At 53.1% G+C, this 25,352-nt stretch overlaps 1 protein-coding gene across 2 annotated transcripts; it reads right to left on the bottom strand.

The window, feature by feature from the left end:
• Positions 1-937: 937 nt before the first annotated feature.
• RAB35 (RAB35, member RAS oncogene family) lies at positions 938-17,683 on the bottom strand. Of its 2 annotated transcripts, XM_078435716.2 has the most exons (6): positions 17,322-17,574; positions 11,857-11,907; positions 9,049-9,172; positions 4,794-4,918; positions 4,580-4,704; positions 938-3,202 (listed from the first exon to the last, which is right to left on the bottom strand). In XM_078435716.2, the coding sequence occupies exons 1-6, from the start codon at positions 17,371-17,373 to the stop codon at positions 3,074-3,076; spliced, it is 606 nt and encodes a 201-aa protein (XP_078291842.1). In that variant the 5' UTR covers positions 17,374-17,574; the 3' UTR covers positions 938-3,073. The 2 variants fall into 2 exon arrangements, with proteins under 2 accessions (XP_078291842.1, XP_078291843.1); XM_078435717.2 differs by lacking the exon at positions 4,580-4,704 and having other exon boundaries at positions 17,322-17,683.
• Between the last annotated feature and the right edge of the window lie 7,669 nt (positions 17,684-25,352).

Below are 25,352 nucleotides of genomic sequence, written 5' to 3' on the forward strand. Positions count from 1 at the left end.
AGCAGCCATCCCACCTTCTCTGCTGAGGCCCTCACGCAGAGGCACCCCGGGCTGAGTCAGCCCGCAAGCTGCTTTACAAAGGATCATCTCCCTCCCGCACACGGGAAAAGCACAGCAGGGACGAGCGGAAAGAATGTACCTATAGATATGTACATACCACAGTGCTGTAATTTTGTATGTAGCAATCATGTAAATACATGTATGGATTTTATAATATACATATTCTATATAAATCTATAAAGGCATATTTTTAGAAAAACAGCGCACCACTGCTTCTTTTGAAAATAGTCTAAGAATAAAATGAGTTTCTACAGAGCCTCCCGCCTCCATCATTGGGTACCTGGAGGGCTTGTCTGGGTGGAACGCAGCTCACGTTTCAGAAGCGCCGCCAGCTGGCTGTGGTGGTAGAGGCACTAGTGAGTCCTTCACGCACATGGGAGCTCACCTCCCATGTTGGCGTGACCGGTGGGTGGATCCGGCCAGGAAGGGGCATCCTGTCCGTGACAGCCCTGTGGGGACCGCCTCCACGCCTGCCCGGGGCCCGGGCGCCCCGCCAGCGCTACAGCTGCCCGGCTATGGGCGGGCCCCGCCGGCACTGCTCCCCAAGCCTTGAGTGGGCCCTGCAGCTCGCCAGAAACCGAGCCAGAAAGAAATCACTGCTGCATCCTTCCAGGCACGTGGGGAATGAACACGGCACTTCCCGGGGCATCGTCCCACATGCGCGTCCCACCTGTGCGTCACACCAGAGGAGCTGCTCGACCTGGACCAGCCTTTTGTGGAGAAAGCAAACTTGGCTTCTGAAAACATCCCTGGGCTTCAAAAGGCACCTGTGCTGGACTCCGACCAGAACAAACAAGAGCTGGATCCAGAGGGCAGGAAGAAACCGGGCCCACCCAGAGCACAGCTGGAGGAGAGGAAATAGATCCTGGAAGAAAACTTGGCAGCTTGAACCTTTATTTTTAGTATTTTTTTAAAAAGCATAATTAGAAACTTTCAATACAGAAATAATCCTAGCAAACCATTTAAAAGTTTTGTTCGACAGGAATTTCACATCAGGTCCACCAGGACGTCGGTCTAGCCCTGTGAATCCCCACCCCCACCCCCCATTCATGCGTGCAACACTCAGCGGGACAGGCACACCGTCGTCACCAAAATCACCCCACCACCTGGGTCTGGACAGCCAGTTGCCAGAGCCACGGTGCCTTCTTGCCTGGGCTGGAAACATCCAGGACCCCTTGCCCTTATTGCTTGAATCTGCAAGCACTGCCGCACTGACGTCACGTGAGTGCTGCCCCCCCCCCCCCCCCCACAGGACTGTGGTCATTCAGGGTGGCCACGCTGCACAGCACAGCTCCCCCAGGCCCAGGGCTCCCCAACCTCTGCAGGCGGCTCCAGCGAGGGCCTGGCCATGCAAGCACAGGCTTTTGGCAGTCTGGGGAAGTGGAGGGACAGGTCAGAAGAAACCCCCCGTCTTTATTGATTAAAAACCCATCAACAGTGTTAACATGGAAAAATCTGCAGTGTGATGTGATTGTCCAGTCAGGGCTTTGCCTGGAAAATCGCCTAGGAAAGGAAATCCAACAAAACACATCATGGTGTTGAAATAAATTATTCCCAGGTTACGTGATCCTTTTAGGGGAAAGGTGAATGATGAAGTGTCCCACGAGGGACAGTAATCAAGTGCAGATGACCCTGGCTTTTTCCTCCAGGGGACCAGGATCAAAGCTGGCTGGCTCCCAGCCCCGGCTGCCATTCCTTCCCACCCGCTAAGAAATCCTCATGCCGCCTTTGTATTAAAACAGTTCTGTCACTGCTCCAAGGCTGCCTGCCGTCCACCTCCGAGGCGATGTCCCCACAGTCCAGCAGCCCCTGGCACCCACTCCTCAGATTCGAAGGTGCCTGGTGCCGCAACGGAGACCCAGGAAGTCGGTGGAAAGCCCTAGGCCGACAGACGGGGTGGGAGGTGCGGTCTCCTTTCCCACCAAGAACAGCCCGGGAGGCAAAGCTGCTCTGCCAGGAGCCAGCTTCAGCGCCAGGAAGCCATTCAGCTCTTCCAAAACCACCAGACCCGAAGCGCGGAGGCCACAATTTTTGCTGCTGTGCCAACCAAACCTCAGGAAGAGAAAGTGTGAGGAACTTAACCCATTTGATTTGCCTTCATTTTATCTGTAAAATAATGCTCCTCAGCACCTCTGCAAGCCCCATCCCTGCACAAACACACCCCTACCTTTCTGTTGGAACTGAAACAGGTTGGTAAAAATGAAAAGCCATGGCTCCCCTGGGTTTGTAATTCAGAGGCATCTAGAAGGCAGGACAAGAGACCTGGTGACCAAAAGGCAGGAGCAACTCTTTCTGCAAACCAAAAGGCTAGGCCTCTAATGGGAACCCCCAGGCCTACCTTGAGGCCGGGCTTTGCCCCAGCTGCCTGCCTGGATGGTTATGGGGGCGGGGTGGGGAGGGAAGGGAGCTGGCTTGGGAAGAGACTCGGCACAGGCCCCGGAAAGAGGGGAGACCCTACGTGCCGGAGGCAGAAGCCAGTGGCCTGTAGGCGAGAACAAGTAACACGGAAGGCCCACTCCACCAGCCCAGGTTGGCAAAAGATGTGGCTAGATCTCGATCTTGTCTCCTCGGGAGGTGGCTGGCAGTAGATGGTATGGGGAGGGGAGGGGAGGGTCTATTGCAGCAGGCTGGCATTAAGGAGGCAAAAGCCAGAGCAGGACGAGGGTGATGCGGCTGGTTAAAGCAATATACATTATGTACAAACTCTGGTTAATCAGTCCGCTCAGCTGGCAGCGTCCTCTCCAGGCCCAGGTGCCTTGGCTGGTGGGGTGGGGGGTGGAGGGAGGGGCGGGGGGGGGAGTAGGGGCACCAGAAGGGAAGGGCAGGTCGTCCAACACCTTCTTGGCACTCAAGGGGGGGAGGGGAGGAAGTGCCAATGGCGCCTCCCAATACAAAAACGTGGAGAGAATTCTTTAAATAACGGCACGAAACTGAGACTGTCCCCGAGGAGCCCTGCGGGCCTCGGGCCGGGGAGCGGCTGCAGCGCAGTCTCTGCAGTAGGCTGGGTGGGCTATTAGCAGCAGCGTTTCTTTCGTTTACTGTTCTTCGTGAGCTTCACCACGTCGTTCTGTTGTTGCTGCTGCTGTTTCGCTAAGTTGTCCTTCTTTGCTCGGAGGACCAGTTCTGTGATGCAGTTGAACATCTGTGAGGACGAAAGAGACAGGGTGGGCCTCACAGCCGGCAAGGAGGCCCTGTCACTGTGCCGCCTCTGCTGGCCAGCACGGCCACCTCCTGGGCCCAGCTTCCTATTTCTACTCGTGAGGTTGTTGTATATGTACGTCCTCAAATGCTTCCTAGGGTTTGCTAAAGGTCAAAAAGGAACATCAAAGCCCCATGAGCTGTGTCTTGGGGAAGTCAATCTCGGGGATTTTCCAGTCTTTCTTTTAAAAAAAGAGAAAGAACCTCTCCAGCTAGAATCTTCGGACAAGACACCTGTTCTGGTGACAGGCCAGATGGACCCAGAGCCTGCCCACTCCATGCCGTGTCACTGTACATCCCGCCTAGAACCTTCCCCGGACCACCCCAAGATGTCCTTGTGGTGCCAGGACCCGGTGGAAGCCCACCTGCCCGCCCGCAGTCCTCTCCTCCACACTGCCAGGAAAGGTACCAAGCACTTGTCATAATCTGCTTGTTACTCCTCACAACCTAGGGGTGGGGGAGAATGACTCTCACCCCACCCTGACCTACAGGAGGGACAGGTGGAACCTGGACAGGTTACATCACCGCCCAAGGTCACGCAGAAAGGACCCATACTATGATCCCAAACCCGACTTTGACGCGCCCAGGCTCCCTGCCATTGTGCGGTCAGTGTCTGGGAAGCAGTGGGGATCCTGGCGTCCCTGGGTCTCCAGACACACACTGTGGGGCGGGACTCACCCGAAGCTACGAGCATGCCTGGCCTGCGCTTGTGGCTAAAGGTCCCACTTTTCTAACACAGACTCCCAACCACTCTCCAGCAGGCCTAGCAGGAGCGAAGCTGCCTCTGGCCGGAGGCTCAGCTGCTCTGCGGGGGATGTGCATCCCTGGGAGCCTCTGGGGGGGCTCGCAGCAGGCGCCAACCTGAACTCTGAAGGCCACAGGAAAGCAATTGGGTGTCTGCCGAGAGGCCGAGGCCCTAAGGAAAGCCTTGAGAACAGGAAGAGGTACCAATGGTGGGGCCGGGGAGGGCAGCGAGGCAGACGACTGAGTGGGAACCATGCGTGGCTGGGGTGTGGGACTGGTCTTGGCCTCTTACAAGTTGGGGGATATTCCTCAATTTGGAACCTCAGCTTCCTATATAAAATGTGGAAGTAACTTACGTCTGAGGCCTGTTGAGATATGAGCTAACACCACCTGTAAAGGGCCTAGCATAACGCATGCAGCAGGCACACAGTAGGGTACCAACAAACGGCAGTTACTATGATGTTTTCTGTCAGCCACCTGGGACTCTGGGCAGGCTAGAAGCAGAGAGATGAGGGCTGTGGCGGGACAGAGTTGGGCCCCACTCCCTCCCCCGTTGCCGCCCCGGCCCAGGCCTTACCTCTTCCACATTGACGTTCTCCTTAGCGCTGGTCTCAAACAACTGGATCCCCATCTGCCCCGCGAATTTGTAGGCATCTTCTGTTTCCACCACCTTCCGCTCAGGGTCGTCGTTCTTATTCCCCACTTCAAGGCAAAGCAAAGTCAGCCCGGCCCTGCAGGGCTCCCTGCCGCCCTCCATGCCTCCGTCCCCACCCCAGGGGGTCCGGCCTCACCTAATATCCGGCACACGTCATCACAGTTTTGGTTGATTTCATGAAGCCACCGCTTGACGTTGACAAAGGACTCAGCACTGGTGACATCATAAACCACGATGACCCCGTGGGTCCCCCGATAATACCTGTAGGGTCAGGATCTGTGTCAGAGCTTCAGCCTAGACCAGAACAGTCTCTTCACTAAGACCCGCCCGCCCACACCTGGACAGTGGCCAGGGAAATGGTGACGGACAAATGCTTTCCTGTAAGACCCCCAGCATCTGCCTTCCATCTGACCTCAGCTGACACCCTGGAACCGTGCCCCAACCGGGACACTCCGCAACACCGGTCCTCCCGCTTGTCCCCAAGGCACCAGTGAGTAGGAGTGGCCCCGAGGTGGCCAATCAAGTTGTTTGAGTCTGCCACCAGCCTGAAACTTCTTTGAAGTTCTTGTTTTATGTTTAAAATGCGAGTAATCTTTGTGTTTGAGGTCGTATCCTCACTGCCATCCTTGTTTTAACATTCAAAGATTTTCTCTCCTCAAACCTTAGTAAGGTGCCATTCCAAGAAGACACAATTTGTGAAGCCAACATCTCATTCGCTCCTCTGCGGGCAGGTGGACCCCTCCCTTCCGCCACTTTGGGCTCATCCCTGCCGGTGGCAGAGAGAGCATGGAAACAAGGCATCTGGGCACAGCTGGGAAGAGGGTGTCCCGGACGTGCCACCATCCAAATGTGCAGACCCCACGGCCTGAGGTCAGCCAGGTCTGAAAGGCAGGCGGACATAAACATTCCCCTCCAGACAGAGCGACCCCATTCATTTACACGGGTCGGATGGACGGAGGACGTTGACCCCATGCGACTCCAGGCCTTATCCGGGCTGAGCACTTGGCCAGGCTGTGGGAGAACAGCTCCTCCCGCACCACAGCCTTAGGAGGGAGCTGGCCACAGTGCGGGTGCAGCCACGTTCTCGCTACCCGCTCGCCGGCACTCTGACCACCTCTTCACTTTCTAGGCCCTGTCACAGGACAGAGGCTACCCTGGCTCCATCTCTGAAAGGCCGCGGGACCCCGGGAAGGTTACTGCATGCACCTCAGTGTGCCTGTTTCCTCAACTATGAAATGGACGTATCAGTACTCCCTCTTGAGATGGTGTGAGGAATAAAGAAGAAGATAGTTTGTGTTTTCACAAGGGCTGGTCGACAGTCAATGGCCAGGGGATGGTGCCTCTTTACCATCGTTACTATTCCTTCGGTGACAAGCTGGGACCCCTCAAACAGATGGAAGAAAACCACGGGAACAGCACACAAGGCAGCAGTGAAGGCAGCTTTCCCGAGCCGCGAGCAGAGGCAGGCCGTGTCGTGCTCTGGGGTCCAGCCCAGCTCGTGTCCCCTGCCCCGTCTCTCCACCCCTGCCCTGGGAGCCCAGCCAGGCGGACAGGCAAGCCGTGCAGGTGCCACGCCCTCAGACCAGCTCTCAGCAGCCACTGCTGGGAGCATCACCCGACTGGGCAGGAGTGCACACCGGGACCAGGGCGACAGACGACTGTCCCCCGCCAGCAGAGGTAGTGCGAGCAGGGGAACACGTTTCCGAGCGCTCCGTGCTGGACTACTGAAGATGCCAAAAAATGCTGAAAGGGGCTTTATCGGAGAGCGAGAACTAGTCTGAGGATGAGCTCTGACAAGGCGGGCACCAGTGTTTCTGGGCCTCCTGTCATCACTGCCACTGATAAAAAAAAAAAAAAAAGCACCCCCGCCCCCGCCACCTCCATTCAGCTTTGTGGCCGGCACAGCACCCAGCACTCTGCATCCACTGCTCTATTCATCTTCGCAGCAACCTGGTAGGACAAACAGGAGGGTCGCCATTTTACCAATGAAGACGTGCGGCTGAGTGGAGTGACCTACTGAAGTCACAGTGTCTGGGTCTGACTCCCAGTCCAAGGCCACAGGTACCAGAGGGGCTTCCCTTCCTGGTCACCTCACCGTCCGACACCTCGCTACTCACTCCTCCCCAACCTGCGCCCCAGTCGCGCCTCACAGGTTGGCAGACCCTCACTGCCAAGACAGAAGAAACGATGACAACAGGGCTCCTCGCCAGGCGGACAGGATGCAGTTTTGGTTTCTCTTTTCACGCCCTGACTCCGAGAAGGTCACGGCCCCAGTTCCTGAGAACAACTCCTGAACTCTTCCAAGACTCCTCCCTTCTTCACCTGCCACCCTCATCCTCATCAGGTCTTTCTGTGGCCCCTCGGCATGGCCTGCGGCACAGAGGAGGGGACCACATGATGGAGCTTCCCCAGCTTCCCCAGACGGGCAAGGCGGCCAGCAGGGGCTGAGCCGGTGCCCACCGGCCACCACCATGCAGCGCCGCCCCCTTCTCGAGCACCCCGAAACACACACACACACACTGCCCCCGGGCAGCTGGGCAGCTCCAGCGTCCCCAACAGCTCACCCGCTTCCCACCGCGCCCTGGAGGGAGCTGACCTCACGGAGGTCGGGGGCTCCTCTGCACCCCAGCCCACTGCCCTGCCCGAAGCCCTTCTCATGGCCACGGGCCCAGGATTATCAGCCACCCTCAGTTTCCTGAGTGGAGACACCAGATCATCTGCCTCAGCCCCAGTCCCTTGGGGTGGGAGCCGGCAGAGAACAGGGCCGCAGACTGAACGAGAAGGCGAGAGCTTTGGCATCAAATGGACCTCAATTTAACTCCTGACTAACCAACCAAACTAAATTACTTTACCCTCTCTGGGCCTCAGCTTTCTTGTCCATAAAATGGACATAATCACAGGACCCTTTATTCGAGATTAAGTGAAATGAACTAGGTAAAATCCCAGCTCAGAGTAAAGACATGTGGGGTCAGTGCGCAGGCCTCCTGACCCACAAAAGAAGTCTCGTGCAGGTCTGGACGGACGCTTGGGCTGCCCGTGACATCCATTCTACCCCAAGGAGCCTTGACCCTGGCTGCCCTCCTTAAGGTCTTGCTGGCAGTTGCTACAACACATGGGGACTCAGGCAGCTCACTAGCAGGTAGTCAGAGAGCTGTACTGGGCAGCCCCAGAACCGGGGACCCGTGGGGTCTGGGGAGTCACAGGCCATGGCACAAAGGTGCTCAACCACGGCTGGCCCAGGGACAGAAGCCCCTCCAGCTCAGGGTCTGCTCAGGCTCCAGCACCTCGAACCAGGGCCACCCACCCACTGGCATAGCCCCCTCTCCCTGCCTAGCCAGCACCCCTGAGAGTCCCCCAACACTCCCTCCCCACTGGAACCTCTGGGGGGAGACAAAGGAGAGGCCTACCAAAGAAGCGATACTACACGCCGGACACGCGCTCCTACTCTGCACAAACCACAGCATGGAGCTCAGGCTCTGTGCTCACTGAGGGCAGGACCCTCTCAGAAGTTCCCTCATCCGTAAAATGGGGAAGATAATGGCACCGACTACAGAAAGCTCAACGGGATCATCCATGTGAAGCCCAAGCACAGAGGACGTGGCACACAGGGATGCAGCATTAAAGCAAATTCTAAGGCGAGACCCTCTGGAAAACTGAAGCACAGAGAGTTTAGGCAACTTGCCCAAGGTCACACAGTAGAACAGAAATATAAATTCTGAACTGTCTTCAAAGCCCTGCTCCTTCCTGGAACCTTTTCTACTAACGGCCCAAGAACCAAGACCCCCTTTATAGGACCCCTGCTGTCTGGCGCTCCAGCTGGGTTCCCCTCGTGTTCACAGCTAAGGACTACAGCAGCAGCAAAGACAGGCAATCCACTGGGGGAGCCAGGTTCCCAGTAATGGCTTTGGGGAGGCAGAGGAGAGGTCTCACAACGGCCTCCTCTGTACCAGTGCCCTTCCAGACTTCTCAATGGAGAGAAGCCTCCTCTAAGAAGTCAAACAGGTGACAGGAGCCTGCACAGCGACCCAGCCTGTCACAGCTGGCACCTAACAAGAGTAACTCACTAAGCATCTGACCACCTAGGAAGCCAGCATCACTGTTATCCCATTTTCCATACAAAGGAACTGAAAGCCAGAGGGTAAGCTGACCAGCTGGTCTCTCCTGCCAGCTCCAGAGCCAGGGCCCAAAGCCACAGGCAACAGCCGTACCTCATTCCCCACCCACCCCCCCCCACCCCGCAACCAAACGCCAGCAACTGCAGCCAGTCCAGAACCCCCTCTGGACAGCTCAAGGGCCCATCTCAGGGACATCTCTATGATTTGGGACACCTGACACTGCATATGAGTGTAGGTGGCCAAGAGTCGGAAGGGGACTGGGCCGGCCTGACTCACGTGGAGGTGATGGTGCGGAAGCGTTCCTGCCCGGCCGTGTCCCAGATCTGCAGCTTCACTTTCTCCCCATTGATCTCCACAGTCCGAATCTTGAAATCCACTCCGATTGTGGTGATGTAGCTGCCTGCACACACATGCACATTAGCAAGGCCCACAGAGTGCCCATCAGACATGTCTTCACCTGCACGGGTGACTCTGGCCTCCGCAATCCCTCCCTACTCACTCTTTGTGCCCAGCACTTTTGCGGCCCCAGGGACACAGCCCTGAACAAGAAGAAATTCAAGGTCTGGGGGTGCCTGGGTGGCTCAGTCAATTAAGCATCCGACTAGATTTCAGCTCAGGTCATGATCTTACGGTTGGTGAGATCAAGCCCTGTGTCGGGCTCTGGGCAGACAGCACAGAGTCAGCTTGGGATTCTCTCTGTGCCCCTTCCCTGCTTGCCCTCTCTCTCAAAATAAATTAATAAACTTAAAAAACAACAACAACAACAAAACACCAAGGTCCACATCCAGATGGAGCCCTCAGTGGAGGTGAGGGCAAGAGACAGGATACAATAAAACAAAGTGATAAGGAAGGCAATTTCAACAGTGATGAGCACCACAAAGGAAGTAAAACCGGGAGGAGACGGGAGGAGACAGGCTCCTTTCGTTAGAGGGGCTGGCGCGGACATGTTAGCAGTGGCCTGAGAGTGGAGGGGCACCCAGGACACACTCCGGGTTTTTTTTCTGTGCCGCTCCAAATGCTGTAAATGACCCACAACATTGACTTCCTAACACACAAGTCATGACCTGTGTTTTGGAAAACACTGCTCTAGGCAAAGGAGATAATCACAAAAATAGCAACAGCAAGGGGGGAGAGGGTGTCACATGAGGTCAAGCACGTGGTGGGAAGCAGGTAGGGGGACGCGAGGCCAGATCTCAGGGCTTTTGTGCCATTTTCGCAAGCTTGGACTTTCTCTTGTGTGTGGCAGGGAGGCACTGAAGGGTTTGAATCAGAGCATGAACCACATTGTAAATAGTTCTCTTTGGGCATCTGTGTGAAAGACCGAGTTGAAGAAAAAAATCTAGCCAACGTCACATTCCCATCCAGGATGATGAAGAGCACACATTCACACTCCGCTTGGGGCTTCCTGTGTAACGCGGTGCTGCAGACAAGACGCACACACACACACACCTGACAATATGGGGTGTGACAAGTGTATAGGAGGGGTCAAAGTGCAGGGTGGGGTAGAAATCAAGGAAGGCTTTGGAGAGATAGTCACACTTAGGCCTGGCTTGAAACAAAAGGTACAATTTCCAAGGTTGAGAGAAGCTGCGGGGGGAGTTACGGGGGGGGGGGGGGGGGGAAGGGGGGGGAAGGGGGCGGGCAGTGATCCCAGCACCTAGTGGGCAGAGAGCCCAGGGATGCTGCTTGACATCCTTATGCACAGGACAGCACCTCCCACAAGGAACCACAGGGCCCCGAGATCAATGGTGCCAATGTGGGGAAACGCTGGTAGAAACTGCCCACATGAGAAGGCTGCTGAGGCTTTCAAACACGGGAAAGACCCTGCCAGAGCCACGACGGACTGAGCCATCGGGTATGGGGTGGGCAGAAGCTGCTGTAACACTTTAGACAGAACAACAACGGTCTCAGCTAGGACACTGGTGGTGGAAATAGGAGAGAGACTGCATAGGAGACGAGAGCTGAAAGGGCCTGGGGGGTGGAGCACGAGGCACACAGGAGCAAGAGAGGTGCTCCCAGACATGAGCAAGGGCCCAGCAGTTACTGCTCTGGAACAGAAAATACAGCGACAACCAACCACCGCTACTTCTTGAGTGTTAGTCCAGGCACCAGGACTTGTGACGTCTCGCAATAACCCTCTGTGGGAGGAACGATGAGCAGTCCCATTTTACAGATGAGCAGAGACTCGGTCACACAGGAAGACGGCCCAAGCCATCATCACAGCACCAGGGCTGCTGTCTGGAGAAACCCACCTCTCCACCAGGAGGGAAGTGTCAGCCATGTAATCACTTCCTAATTGTAGCTCGCCACCCAGCCACAGCGTATGGATTCTCAACAACAGAGTCACGTTCAGTCCTTGATCAGAGAGACCAAGCTGAAGCCTCTGCAATGAACCTGACGTATTCAACAAACAAAAACATGTCCAACCTCACCAGTGATCAGGAAAATACAAATTTAAATGACAACACTTTTTGCCTCTTGGCAAAAAGTCAAAATTGACAAGGGGCACTTTTGACCCCTTCAGGGGTACCGTCACTTAGCACTCCTTTGAAAGACAAGTTGGCAGTTTTCAATGCATATACCCCCTGACCTAGTCACTCCACTTCTATACAAGGATAAACACACAGTGCATCCCAGCCAATGCATCACTTAAAATAGAAGCAGCCAGAAAGCACGCACACATCGAGAGCGCTGCTGATGAATGATGAACCAGAGGTCTGCTAGAGATGGGGAAGGATGGTCCTGGATATGCTGAAGGGAAGGCCGGTTGCTGACCCACCACATGTGGAGTTAAAAAAAAGAAAAAAGTCAAAAGACACACACCATGCTGGACAGAGGCTACCAGGGTACCAGAGCAGGGGCACGGGAAGGGGTAGCTTTCATTCTTCACCTCACTATTTGAAATTTTACACAGGCACGTGCTAACTCATAGTATTTAACTTTTCTTTCTTTCTTAAATGTTGGGGCACAGAAAGTCTCTGGGTAGAAAAGGGATAGGCCTACAAAAGGATTTTTTGGACAAAACAGACCGGAAAAGGAATCTCAAACCCAATATACCCAGCAGCACCCCAGGGGCACACTCACCTGAGAAAGTGTTGTCTGCAAAACGTAACAGTAAACTGCTCTTGCCCACACCTGCAAGAGAGAACGCAGGAGATGAGAGGGGGCACGGGTCCCTCCCTCTAACCCAGTCAGTCCTTCAGGGAGATGGCACCCAAGTGCTAGGGGCGCCTGCTTGGGTGGCTCTGTCAGTTAAGTGTCCAACTCCGTGATCTCGGCTCAGGTCATGATCTCAGTTCGTGGGATCAAGCCCCAGGTCAGGCTCTGCGCTGACAGCGTGGAGCTTCCTTGGGATTCTCTCCCTCCCTCTCTGCCCCTCCTCCACTTGAGCCTGTGCGGGTTCTCTCAAATAAATAAACTTAAAAAAAAAAAAAAAAAAAGGAGCAGTTCAACAGACCCATCTCCCACCACAATCCTGCTTTTATCTCCCAAACCGGCCACACACCAAGAACATCTCTCCCACCCAATCTCTGACCTTTTCCTCTGTGCTGGTGTGAGATAAGCTGTCCCAAATCCCCTGGGGAGAGATGAGAAAGGGGCTCATGCCCAGGCCCTATGCTGATGAAACCCAGAGGAAGACACCAGAGAACAAAAATAAAGCAGGGGGAAGGTTAGCCAAATGACACTAGCCCCAAAGTATGTCTAAAACACGGTCCCTAGAAAAGCGTACAGTGTGTGGGGCTTCAGTCTGTGGACAGCATGAGCCAAGGAATTGTGGTGCTAGAAGGGACCTTTGAGATCATCAGGGCCATTTTGCAGGTGAGAAAACGGAGACCTAGACAACACAAACCAACTGCCAGCCATCTTCCCCCTGAGGTCACTGCCAGCTGGATGGATGGGGCAGGAGTATCTGCCTTACAGCTGTCAGCCCAACAGCCCACGTGTGCTCAGACCATTTCACTTATTGTGGCATCCCCCGGCATCCTTGTTCCGAGAACAAGCAGAATGCCATAAGCATGGCTTCCCTTTACTTCAGCACACAGCAGCTTTAGCCTGGGCATCCGCTTTGTCTCCCCGTGTCCCATCCCCTACCCCTGCCACCCCTAAGGCCAACGGGGTGAACCGACCACAGAAGGAAAGAATCCATACACACAGAGTTCCATGTCCAGTGGGCACTTTGATGCTCCTGTAATTCCCACTGTGTCTCTTCAGGTAAGGTACCTGAGGCTCTAGGCAGCTAAGCAGCTGGCCTTCAGGGCCTCTGCAGGGAAGGGGGGGGGGGGGGGGGGCTGAGCTGTGAATCCAGGAGGATCACCTCCAGGGCTCTACAGCTCCTTCCAATACATACTGCAAGGGGAGTCTTCCTGAGTCTCTTTCAGGAAGTGGAAATAAAAAGATCCCAAAGGGGTTCGTGCATTTCACTCTTAGATTTGTAGCAGCAGCACTCCCAATGCCAGACATGAGGAGATCTTAAACTAGGGTCTCAGGAGCCCCCAAACTAAGTGCAAATTTGTGGGGAGGAGCCCACAGCATTCATCAGAGGCTGCCTCCGCCCCCATCCCCTGCTGTTTCTCTAAAGCTAACCAACCCCAGACACCCTCTCTGGTATCTCTTCTGGGGACTTCTTCAATGAAGAAGTGAGTTGTCGAGGGATACCCAGAAGAACTTGTTTCATGGAGCAAACCTGGGCCTTGCCTTCCCAAAGACAGGCCGGGGGTGCGGCTCTGAGCAGGCGGGTGCTACACCCACCATACCTGCTGCCCTGTGCCTGCAGCGCTCTCGCTCAGAGCCACTTCCTCATTGCTGCCTCTGCGAGGCTTCCTGCCGAACCCAAGGAGAGCCCGAGTCCTGGGCTGGGTCCCTCACGGCGCTCTGCCCAGCGCCAACACCCCATCAGCCCTGCCGGCTCCCTGGCTTCCTCCTGGAACCCTCTGGTCCGCTTACTCAGCTAAAATCTGTGTCTGGGCCACTAGCCGTGAGTTCCTCTAGGAAGGAGATCTTGCCTCCCTCACCCTGGACATTTACAGAGCTGGAAGCTGGGCCCAGCACTTAGTAGACACCAACAAAGCACTGTTTAATGAATTTAGGACTAAACAAATGGCAATCGCACTGACAGCTATGCCATCTAATGCTGTGACTGCAGCATTCACAGATGCCGAAGCAATGTTTTTCAAACTTTGGGCGGGGGGCGGGGGGGGGGGGGGGAGGGGGGCAGCAGAATCCTTTTTCAAACTTGAATTTTATGTGACTCCCGGATACCTACAACAGGGAAGGAGGAGGTTCTCTCTGTAAGAAGCAATGGAGCAGCAACATACCCTCCAGCTTGGCCTCTGTGAGTCCCCTTCACTCACCCCTATGCTCTGCAGAGCTGCTGAAAACCACCAGGCTGCAGAAAGACCACTACAGTCACCACAGTAACTGCTGCTTTGGGCCTGACACCAACCTCCGGCATTGCTCTTCCCTTTGAAAGGAAGAGAAATCCACCCTGAGAAATGACATCTCCTAAATACCCCCAGAAGAAGCCTCATTGGGAAAACACACTACTTCCATTCATCCCACAGCACTGGCTTGAGAGAGGTAGTGACCAGTCTACCTTCACAGCTGAAGTCAAGGGCTTCCCAAGGGCCATACCCAGCATGAAACCCAACCAGCCCAGCCCCATCACCTTCTACACTGCAAAGAGCACCGGCCCCCGCACTCAATGCCTCCTGGAAGCCAGGAGACAGATTTATTTGACAAACACCATAGAGGCCCCTCTCAGTCATCACTGCTCTCCCCTGCTCTCTGCCTCTTGGCCTCCGCAGATGCTCTGGTCCTCAAAAAGCCCCCATAAGAGTCCCGCCTTCAGCCCCACTCTGTCTCAGCTTTAGTTCTGGACTGTTGGAAACCCTTACACCTTCGAGTAACGCATTCACAACTTTAATCCTGGCTCAGCCACCGACTCACTGTACAACCTCAGACAAGTCACTTCCTCTCTCTGAGCCTCAGCTCAGAGCGCCTCTATGAAGTAAAAGGCTTTAACCAGTTCTCTGACAGCCACTCCAGTGTCCAGAGTCTAAGAATAAGGATGGCTGCCCCCAACGATCATGTGAAATGCTGTTACATATCAGACGTGATGTCAGAAGAGCCTAAGAGAAAGCGTAGACCCTTAGCCATAAAGAGCTGCAAACTATGAGGAAATGTATTCCAGAAGTGTGTACGATGTAGCAGAGTGAGAAGAATTCTAGATTTATAAGGAAAGAAACGAACATTCATCGAGGGCCCTCATTTGCCAGGCCTGACACCAGCTGCTCACGTACAGCACCAACGTGCGTCGACCCCAGCTTTGCCTGTGACGGGCAGTGCGACTTCAGGCAAGTCAGCTCCTCTGAGCCTTAGTTTCCTTATGTGACAGATCACACAGGCAGCGGGTGAGAACCAGATGAGCGTCTGTGACATCATTTGATAAACCTTCAGGAAGCCTCCACATAAGGAGCCAGTCCAGGGCAGTGCCCGACGTCCAGTTCCTCGCTCAGGTGCCAAGCTCAGTCCGAACTTCCATGGCTACCATCTCCCAGGCTCATAAGCGTCTGGCTTTGACTCCCGTACACGACGTAGTTCTACAAGCTCAGACTGAACTAGGAGCCAGCATGTAACTTAGGGAGTCTTCTCCCACACCTGACTTCTGAGTGAAAAATCAATACCCCAGCCAAAACGGACTGTGAGAAAGGGGGCCAGAACCATCCCCCGGCTTTTACAGAGAAAAGCCAACAAGCCGCATCTTCTTGCTGAGCTTATGCTTTTCATTTTTGGATGTCAACACACAAGCCCTAGATGTCTTGCAGACGGATAGGGACCCCTGACCACGGTAGGCTTACTTTAATTCCAAAAGGGAGAGAAAATCACCCTAGTATCAGTCCCTGGGAACCAAGGCCAGGGCCGAAATCAAATCCTGCTAAGGCTTAGCCTTGGGACCCTGAGGAATGCCAGAGGCTATCTCCAAGAGTGAGTCTACGCAGCTTGTCTGGTTTTCTTTTATTCAAACCACAATGAATCCATCCTCCACCCATCTAACTCCTTCCTTGACCACAGCTACTCTGTGTCTCCCTTCTTGGCTCCTAACTTTTCCCCCTTACCTCTCCCTTCCACCAGTCACCACAGAAACCTCAACCGTCTTTCACCGGATCCAAACCACCAACCACATCCCAATCTAGCTTCACAGTGAGACCAAAACTCCCTCACTTCCACGGCCCGGTGTCACCCAACACTCCTCCCAGGGTCTTACAACTCCTTTGATTGGTCCCCTCTTTCCTGAAAAATCCATGGGCTCCACCACCAACCTGGCATCTGCCTATAACTCCCTTGCCCACACTCAACTCAGGTCTGGTCTATAAACTTGGCCTGTTTCCAAGCCTCCTTCCCCATCATAAAATCCCAGCACCTCAGCTTTGTTCCCATAAACCTCCCAAGGCCTGCCTCCCTGACCTCTTGGTCACCCCATAAACCTGCTTACCTGCCACACTCCAAACACCTCTAAAACCCTCCACCCTTTCCCAGAAACCAACCTATCTTTTACAAGGATACTTAACATTCATTCATTCATTCATTCATTCAACAAATGTGTATCAGGCGCCTACTGGGTGCAAAGCACTGCACCAGGCCCTGGAGAAGGGGCAGTGCACCGAGCTAGGAGCTCTCCAAGAGTGTATATATGGTCAAAGCCTTTTTGTAATATTGGCTGACCCACCTCCAATATCCATCTAGTAGACAAGTATGTAAAAGCAAACACGTACTGAGCACTCACTACCTACCAGGCACTGTTCCCAACACTATGTGTGCATTATCTCACTGAATACTCCAGTCAGCCCTGTGAGGCAGATCCTACTATTACTCCATTTTACAGATAGGGAAACAGAACCATACAGACAAAATAATTCAACAGGAATGTGCCAGGCCCAGTGCGAGGTAATCCCAAAAGGTAAGTCCTGGGGATATCCCCATTTCTCAGAGGAAGAAACTGAGGCTTACAAAGGGCACTAACAATCACATCAATAGCTACCATCTACCTAGAGCTGACTTTACACCGGGTTGGGCGCTAAGCTCTTTGCCAGCTTTATCTCATCAAATACTCATACCACCCCAGCGAGGCAAGTCCCCACTTCACGGATGAGGGAACTGAGGCTCTCAAAGGCGAAACAACTTGCCCAAGGTCACAGAGTGAGGAAGCTGGGAGTCCCAGAACTCGAACCCGGGTCTCTCCAAGTCCAGACATCGCGCGACTTGACCAAGGTCACACGTGAGACAGGGGAAGGCGCGGCAAGGGGATCCGGCGCCCCAGCCCCGACCCCAGCGCGCCCCGCGCGCCCGGCCCCTCCGGTCCGCAGCCCGGTGCCCCAACCTCACCTCCAGGCCGCCCGTAACCCCTCGGCGCGCCCCTGGGGCCAGCGGCCGCCGGGCAGCCCCGCCCCGCGCGGGCCGGCACCTCCCCGCCCGCCTGCCCGCCCGCCCCGAGGCCCCCGTGGGCCGCGCCCGGCAGGGCCCACGCCACCTCCGGCCGCCGCGGCCCTCACCGCTGTCGCCGATGATGAGCAGCTTGAAGAGGTGGTCGTAGTCCCGGGCCATGGCGGGCGGGGGAGGAGCGCGCGGGCGGGCGGGGTCGGTGCTGGCCTCGCGATCCGCAGCTCCCTCCGGGCTGCTTCAGCAGCGGCGGATCCACTTCCCGAACAAACAGCCGGAACTGACAGAAACACCTCCCTCCGCTCCCCCTCCTCCTCCTCCTCCTCCTCTTCAGCAGCCGCCGCCGCTGCCACCGCCTCCCTTCTTCCCGCCCCGCCCCGCCAGTGCGCAGGCGCAGCTCCTGGCACCGCCTTTGCGCAGCCGCAGCCGCGGCCAGCCGCGCCCTCTCCGCGCTCCCGCACCGCGCAGGCGCCTTAGTGAGGTCCCGCGGGCGCGGGCTTGCCTTCTTTACGTCTTGTCGGCTAATGTCGCTGCAGCCGCCCGCGGCCCCGGGTGCTTGGAAAGCGGAGGTGCCGTGGAGCCGTGAAGGACGCCGAGAGCGCCGGAGAAGCCCGGCCGTGGCCCGGGACGGACTGACTCCTTCATCTTCAAGAGCCGCAGGCGCTGCGGAGACGGAAAGACCGGCACGCAGTGACCTTGGGGGCGGGGCTTACGCCGAGCTCCCGGTTTCTCGGGACCCAGGACCCGGACACTCCGCCCCCTTCCGCACGGACGCCGCCGTTGAGGTGCTGGTCTCTGGCCTGCGGACTGAATTTGCAGGCACCCGGTGGCTGCCCGGTTTTGCAGGACACGAGTCGCCCGCGGAGCGGAGCGTGAGAGGAGTGTGGCCTTTGAATCCCATCCTAGCCCCGTGATCCCTTGGAGCCTGCGTTGCTTCCTTGGTAAAATGGGGAGGGCAGTTCCAGAATCAGAGCCCCGTCCAACTTGACGCTGAGCCGTTGTGAGCTGCATCCGGAGCCCCAAGCGGCAGCTCCCTCGGCTTCGATTTCACACCGCCTACAGAGTCATATCTCAAAATCGTGTGGTTAGGAAGACCTGGGTTGTCAGGAATTAAGCGGGATTGGGTTTATCATCAGCTCCAGTTTTTTCCAGTTTTAGAGTAAGTTCCCACCTGCCCTAAAAGGGAGATGCTCCTACTACCATCCTGCTTAGAGAATTGCAGAGATCCCTAAGCTCCTTATAGCTCTCTGTCCCTTTCCGTCAAGTATCTGTTGAATATTCCCACTTGTTTTATCACTTACATGTTGACTTTATAAAAAGTAATGCTCATGGTTAAAAAACAAAATGTACAGAAGCTTACCCAAAAATACAAGTTAGTTTTTCCTTCAGACTCATTCCTCACAGTTAACTCTTGTTAATAAGTTCCTTGGACACCTTAAAGTGCTTAAGAACTATTTGTTGAACTAATAAATGTCTTTCAATGAATTTTCTGCGCCTGTGCAAACACATACATGTATGTACGTTGCCTTTTTAACAATATGCTTGGACGTTCTGTCATTTAATAACCGCGTGGTATGGTACGCTGTCATAGGGTTATACTTTAACCACTCTGCTATTGATAGGCATTCATGTTGTTTGTAATGTTTTATGTAAACAAGGTTGCAGGGAAGATCCTTGAACAGCTCATGGAGCGTCATACTCGTTTTGAGGGTTCTTTCCAGGAGCTAAGAATCGAGTGTGGTGATGTCAGAAAAACATGGGCTTGGAATCTGAAGGTACTACCTGGGAGAGGAATTACTTCATATGACCATTTAAAAGGGGTCCTTGGGGGCACGTGGGTGGCTCAGTCAGTTGAGCCTCAGTCTCTTGATTTCAGCTCACGTCATGATCTTGGTTCATGGGTTCAAGCCCTGCTGTCAGCACAGAGCCTGCTTGAGATTCTCCCTCTCAAACTTTAAAAAATTATTTTTAAAAAGTGATCTTTCTTGGTCTAGGAGAGGTTAGTGGGATCCCCTTTGATTCAGCAGTTCTAAGAAGTACAAGGGAAGACGAAAGTGTCTGTGTAGCTACCAGGCAAGCACACTCAACCCTGACCAGCCACTGAGGCAGGAGGCCACTCCAGCTCATCTTCTCAACCTGCTCTGGAGTCAGAGGGACTTTGGTTCAAGTGCCACACCCAACATGGGGCTTGAACTCACAACCCTGAGATCAAGAGTCGCATGTTCTGCCAATTGAGCCAGCCAGGTGCCCCCAAATGCTAACTTTGAAATCCTGGCTCTGTCCCTTAAAAGCTTTCAGATTTGGGATAAGTCACATCACATCTCGGAGCCCGTTTCCTCACAGAATAGTTGTGAGGATTAGAGAGGTTTGTAGATTACCTGGTACATACAGGCATTCGATAAACAGCAACTGATACCGTTAGCCACGGTCATTTTGCACTGGCTCATTCATACTTTCAGCTGTTTCCTATTGTAGATACCTGTTGCACACATTTCCAAGGCAGCCTCTTGATACCAGGCTACAGGATACTTTTACTCAAAAGTAGAGCAGAGTTGGCCATTGTGAAGACCAGATTCCTGACTTGCCTGCACGTGTCTTCTGGAAAGGAACAGGCATTAATTCATTTAATCAGTAACTAATGAATGCTTACTACTTACTATATGCTACAGGTTATAGAATAGAGCCTTTTTTCTCCAGGAGCTGTCTTATCAGAGGTAAGACATACTCATAAGGAATTAAAAATACAAGACAATGCAATAGATAAAACAGCTGTCAAATAAGCAGTCTAGACTTCAGAGGAACAGAGCTATCACTTTTAGCTAGAATGATGGAGAAGAGATTTCATTATAAAGGTTTCATGATGGAATTGGAACTTACAAGCCTTGAATGATAGGTATATTTAGACAGCCGCTGTCACCGCCTGTGAAAATCATCAATTTTGGCTTTGAGAGAGAATTCCCTAGAGGCCAGGATATGTGCCTGGTGTCCCCAAAATGAAACAGCATTATTTCCTCTACAAATAACGTTTTGCATTTATTTAAACTACAATTCAGCAGGGGCACCTCGGTGGCTCAGTCAGTTAAACATCCGACATGGTTTTGGCTCAGGTCATGAGGTGGAGCCCCGTTTCGCACTCTGTGCTGGCAGTGCAGAGCCTGCTTGGGATTCTCTCTCCATCTCTGTCTGCCCCTCCTGCTGCTCTCTCTCTCTCCCTCAAAACAAAACGAAACGACACAAAATGCTCCACTACATACAATCCAGCTTTGTTCTGGTAGGGAGCTAGGTAGGTAGGTAGGTAGAGTTAGGTAGAAAGGGACAGAGAGAAAAAGAAACTACATATGAACATGGATATAAACTGTGGGGACCTGAGGTAGCATCAGTGTGCACCGATGAGAAACTTGGTTCCGCTGTTCTGAATAGCCAGTTTACAGATGAGTTTTTGCGAGGCCACCTGTTTTGCACAGTAGTCTGGTGCAAGCATGCACGGTGGATTTCTGCTGCTGAGATTTCAGGGAGGTTACTGCTGAAGCCCAGGTGTGCAGCAACAGCAGGAAGGGACAGATGCAAAGGACAATATGCAAACATCAACCAGACAAAGCAGCATTGCAACCAAAAAAAAAAAAAAAAAAAAATCTCACAGAACTTACCTGGCAACTGGAGTCAGGTGCTAATTCAGAAAACACCTGCGTGCCTACTAGGTGCCAGGCACTGTGCTGGCACCGAGGACACAACATGAGCCAAACAAGGCCCATCCTCATGGAGCTTACGATACAATAGGGCAAGACAAGTTGTTCCCCCCCTTCAGCACATGTCTGAGAGCTTCCCTGTACCAGGCACCGACATAGGGGAAGCGACAGCAATAAATTAAACTTTAAAACCCCTGCTTTCATGGAGGTGACATTTTGGTAGGGAATACAAATATGTATCTGGAGACAAAGGAAGAGTGGGGACAGCAGCAGGCAGAGGCTCACGGGAACAGAGTGACACCATGGAGTGGGCAGGTGTGCTCCTTGGTCAAGAGGTGGGGCAGTGAATGAAAAGACGGTGGTGGTGGTGGCGGTGCTGGTGGCGGTGGGAACAGCAGCGTTGAGTGAAGTTTTTCAGGGTCACAGAAGCAGAGGATAGGCAGACAGTGAGGCGTGAGGATTGAGTAGTAAGGGGTAAACGTGGGCTAAAGGCACTACAGGAGAGGCAGGAAGTGTGTCACCAATAGGAAGGCTGGGAGGATAAGGAAGAGGGGACGTGGAGCCAGAGGCCTTGTGGCAGCCAGCGGTGACCCCGGGGAGCAGCGCGAGACATGAAGGTCTGTGGGGCAGAGGTCTGGAGGGACCTGGCTGGTCAGCAACGGAATCTAAAGTTGCTGACACAGGTAGTGAGGGAGGCAGACATGTTCCATGGTGTAAATAGGTAGAAGCAGGTGGCAAGTGAGAATTCAGAGCAGGCAGGTGAACTGAACGCCAGGGGCTTTAAAGAAGCCAAGACGGGACACTTCCAACACACTGGTCCCAGGGGGAAGGAATAAAGAGAATTTTGATGGAACTGGAAATCAGCCTCGATTTCTTGCCTACATGCTCGATACCATACTGTGAGACTTCGCAGTGGCCAAGACCAAGTGAACGTTAATTAAGTTCCTTGGTTGCAGGGGCCATCCCGGTGTTCTCCGGGACCTAGCATATGGCAGGCACTGGTGTCTGTGGCATTAAAGTGAAGCCACACAGAGATCTGGCAAATTGGAAGGAACATCAGAAACAATGTAGCTAGGGGCGCCTGGGTGGCTCAGTTGGTTAGGCATCTGACTTCGGCCTAGGTCATGATCTCGCAGTTTGTGAGTTTGAGCCCTGCGTCGGGCTCTGTGCTGACAGCTCAGAGCCTGGGGCCTGCTTTGGATTCTGTGTCTCCTCCTCTCCCCCCGCCCCCCACCGCCCCGCACTTGTGCTCTGTCTCTATCAAGAATAAATAAATGCAAAAATATATTAAAAAAAAAAAAAAAGAAACAATGTAGCTAAACTCTCTTGTGTTTGCTTTCTGTGGGGTGTGGACCAATTTTTGGGGTCTGTCACCAGCACTACAGGGTCAACCCCCAACACACCCAACCAAACACCAGTAGGATTTCTCTCCCCTCATCGTTTATATTAGTGGTTTTCTTTCTTTTTTATTTAACGTTTATTTTTGAGAGAGAGAGAGAGAGAGAACATGAGCGGGGAAGGGGCAGAGAGGTGGAGACAGAGTACGCAGAACATCATGACCTAATCCGAAACCAGGAGTTGGTTACTTAACCAACTGAGCCATCCTAATGCCCCCTAGATCAGTGTTGGTTTTTTTTTTTTTTTTTAATTTTTAACGTTTATTTGTTTTTGACAGAGAGACAGAGCATGAGCAGGGAAGGGGCAAAGAGAGAGGGAGACACAGAATCCGAAGCAGGCTCCAGGCTGTGAGCTGTGAGCACAGAGCCCGAAGCGGGGCTCGAATTCACAGGCCGTAAGATCATGACCTGAGCTGAAGTCGGACGCTCAACCGACTGAGCCACCCAGGCGCCCAATCGGTGGTTTTTGAAGTGTGGCCTAGGGACCCCCGGGGCTCCCTGAGACCCCTTCAAAGAATCTGCAGTGAAAACATTTTCTCTTAATACCAAGATCTTACTTGCTTTTTCCACTCTCGTTCTTACCCAGTGGAAGTTTCCAGAGAGCCTACGTGACATGTGACATCACAATAGCTTGAATGCAGGAGCAGACATGAAAATCCAGACATTAAAGAGATGTGAAGAATGTAAAACAAAGCTTCTCTCCTCACTAAAATGGCTTTTGTTTTGGAAAACTTAGTTATATTTGTTATGGTTACTTATGGTAACACGTAACGGGTTTATTATTTTTAAACGAGTACAACTTACAAAGTTGACCAGTTTGGATGTGTATGGTGGTAAATATCAATAAGGAAGAGATACATACGCAAGAGCTCTTTGGGGTGTATACTTTCAAAGTGTAAAGAGTTCCTGAGGCCAAGATATTTGAGAAATGCTGGATCAGATACTGCTACACCCCGGCTTCCCACCCCCTTTACGGGAGTCCAAATGGTAAGAAGGCTCGAATCCTGCTTACGACCAGCTTATGCCATCTCAACCAGAGAAACTGGGTCTCAGAAGAGCATCAGAAGGTGACTGGTGTATTGCATGTGGACACACACAGGAGTGTCACACAGAAATCCCACAGAGGGAGTAATCCTTGGACCAGTTTTTCCAGTTTCCTGAGCTTCATTAACACCAAGACTATCCTTCCACCAGACAGGCTGCAGGGAACCCTCCTAATACAATGAGGGGCAGCTGGGAAACACCCAATGAAATAACTGGGCTCCATCTCTTATGAAGAGTAAAACCCAGTCACTCCACAGAATTACATGCCAACAACTTGCCTAGTTTCTTTTGCTGATGGCCCTGGGGCCTGGTGACCCAACTATCAAGAAACATAGGTTTTTCCCAGTTCTGCAGCCAACTGGCCATATGTACCTCCACTTTCCTCCTCATAAAACAAGGACCAGTCCCTTCTGGCCTCCCACGCACCGCTCTAACGACGACAGTAGAGGGCTATCTTGCCCCGGCACCCTGGAGACCCCGTCCCCGTACGGACACGCTCCTCACTCGGCATCTTACTCATCCAAACACAGCGGTCATCGCTTCTCAAAAAGAATCTGATTTTTAAGTTCATAAGCTTTTTAAAACTTCGGGCTCACAAAGTTAACACAGCATCTGCCGATTCCAGCCCCAGCAGGGACTCCTGAACAAGAGCTCAGGACTTGTGACACGCCACTGGGGTTAAGAGTGCCTATGGCTCAGTCCTTTCCCATTGACATCCCCCATTTCTCTCTCACCCACCAAGCAAGTACCTCCCGTGTGCCTGGCCTCATGGAGCATGCTATCTCGCTCACTGCAGACAAGCCTGTGACTGTCCTTGTCACTGTACAGATGAGGACATGTGGGTTCAGGTAAAGCAACGTGCTCTGGGCCACCCAACTTAACATTAAGTGAAGGGTCAAACCTGCCTTGATGAGTTCACACAGCTCCACAAGAGAACACCATACAGCACGAAAGCACTGCCTGCATTTCCTTGAAAACATTTTAGAACCTAGATGTTTTTTGAGGCTCTTCCTGTTTCTCCCTATTGTTCTCATTCAGAAAGGCTTGAAGCAATTTACCACATGTCCACACACAACCATACTTAGAGAAACATTCCTAACCACCAATCTTGTTTCAGAATCTGTGCTCGGCAAAACGGGGTCTTCAAATCCCTGCAAACAGAAGAATCAATCCTGCAGGTCCCTTGCCCCTCTCCCGAGCTGGCATCACAGCAGTGAGCCAGAATTTACCTGTACATTTGGTGCCTAGGTCTGTAAAGCATGTCATTCTCTCCCCACATTTTAAACTAATCTCGATGCCCATGATTCCAGAGGTGCCTGGAATCAGGTGAAGGGGTGAGAGGTTCGGTTTAGTTTTCCCTGGGTTAGCTCAGGGCATGTCTTTCAGACACGTGAAGAGAAATATCAGAGTCTCCTCCTTCGAGATCACTGAAAGTCTTAGAAAATAGCTGTCTTTCCTAAAGCAAGTGTCCTGTGAATGGGGTGAGGTACTGACCAGCCAGCAGGGCATCCAGGTAGAGTCCTGGGCCAATCACCCAGAGCCACTCAGCCACTGTTGGCCGTGTGGGCCAAGACGTGAAGGGGCTGAAGGCCCTGCTACAAAGAAGAGAAAATGCTTGTACCTAACTAACCATCACAGAAGAGAGAAGCCAAGAATATCCGCTCTGGGGACAAACTGCCATTTATTAGCCATATGATCCCAGGGGAATGACTTCTTTCCCTAAATTCCTTCCTCTGGAAAACAGTAACCACAAGAGAACCTACTTCATGGGTTGAGGAGATTAAATGAAAAAATGCCAAATGTCATCAGTTATAATCACTATTATAACATTGAGAACAAGAGATTCTTAGAGATTCTATACCAAATACCTCATTTTATAGATGAGAAAACTGGCCCAGAGAAGTCCGACGGCTTGCCCAAGGTGAAATGGCTCTACCAACCACCAGGTCAAATAGTTTTGCTTCGCTGCTGCCAACCTCCACTTCCTTCGGGATGTGCAGGGCTGCTGTTTCTAGGA

Source organism: Panthera onca, chromosome D3, assembly GCF_046562875.1.
Source record: "Panthera onca isolate mPanOnc1 chromosome D3, mPanOnc1 haplotype 2, whole genome shotgun sequence".
Taxonomy (NCBI): Eukaryota; Metazoa; Chordata; class Mammalia; order Carnivora; family Felidae; genus Panthera; species Panthera onca.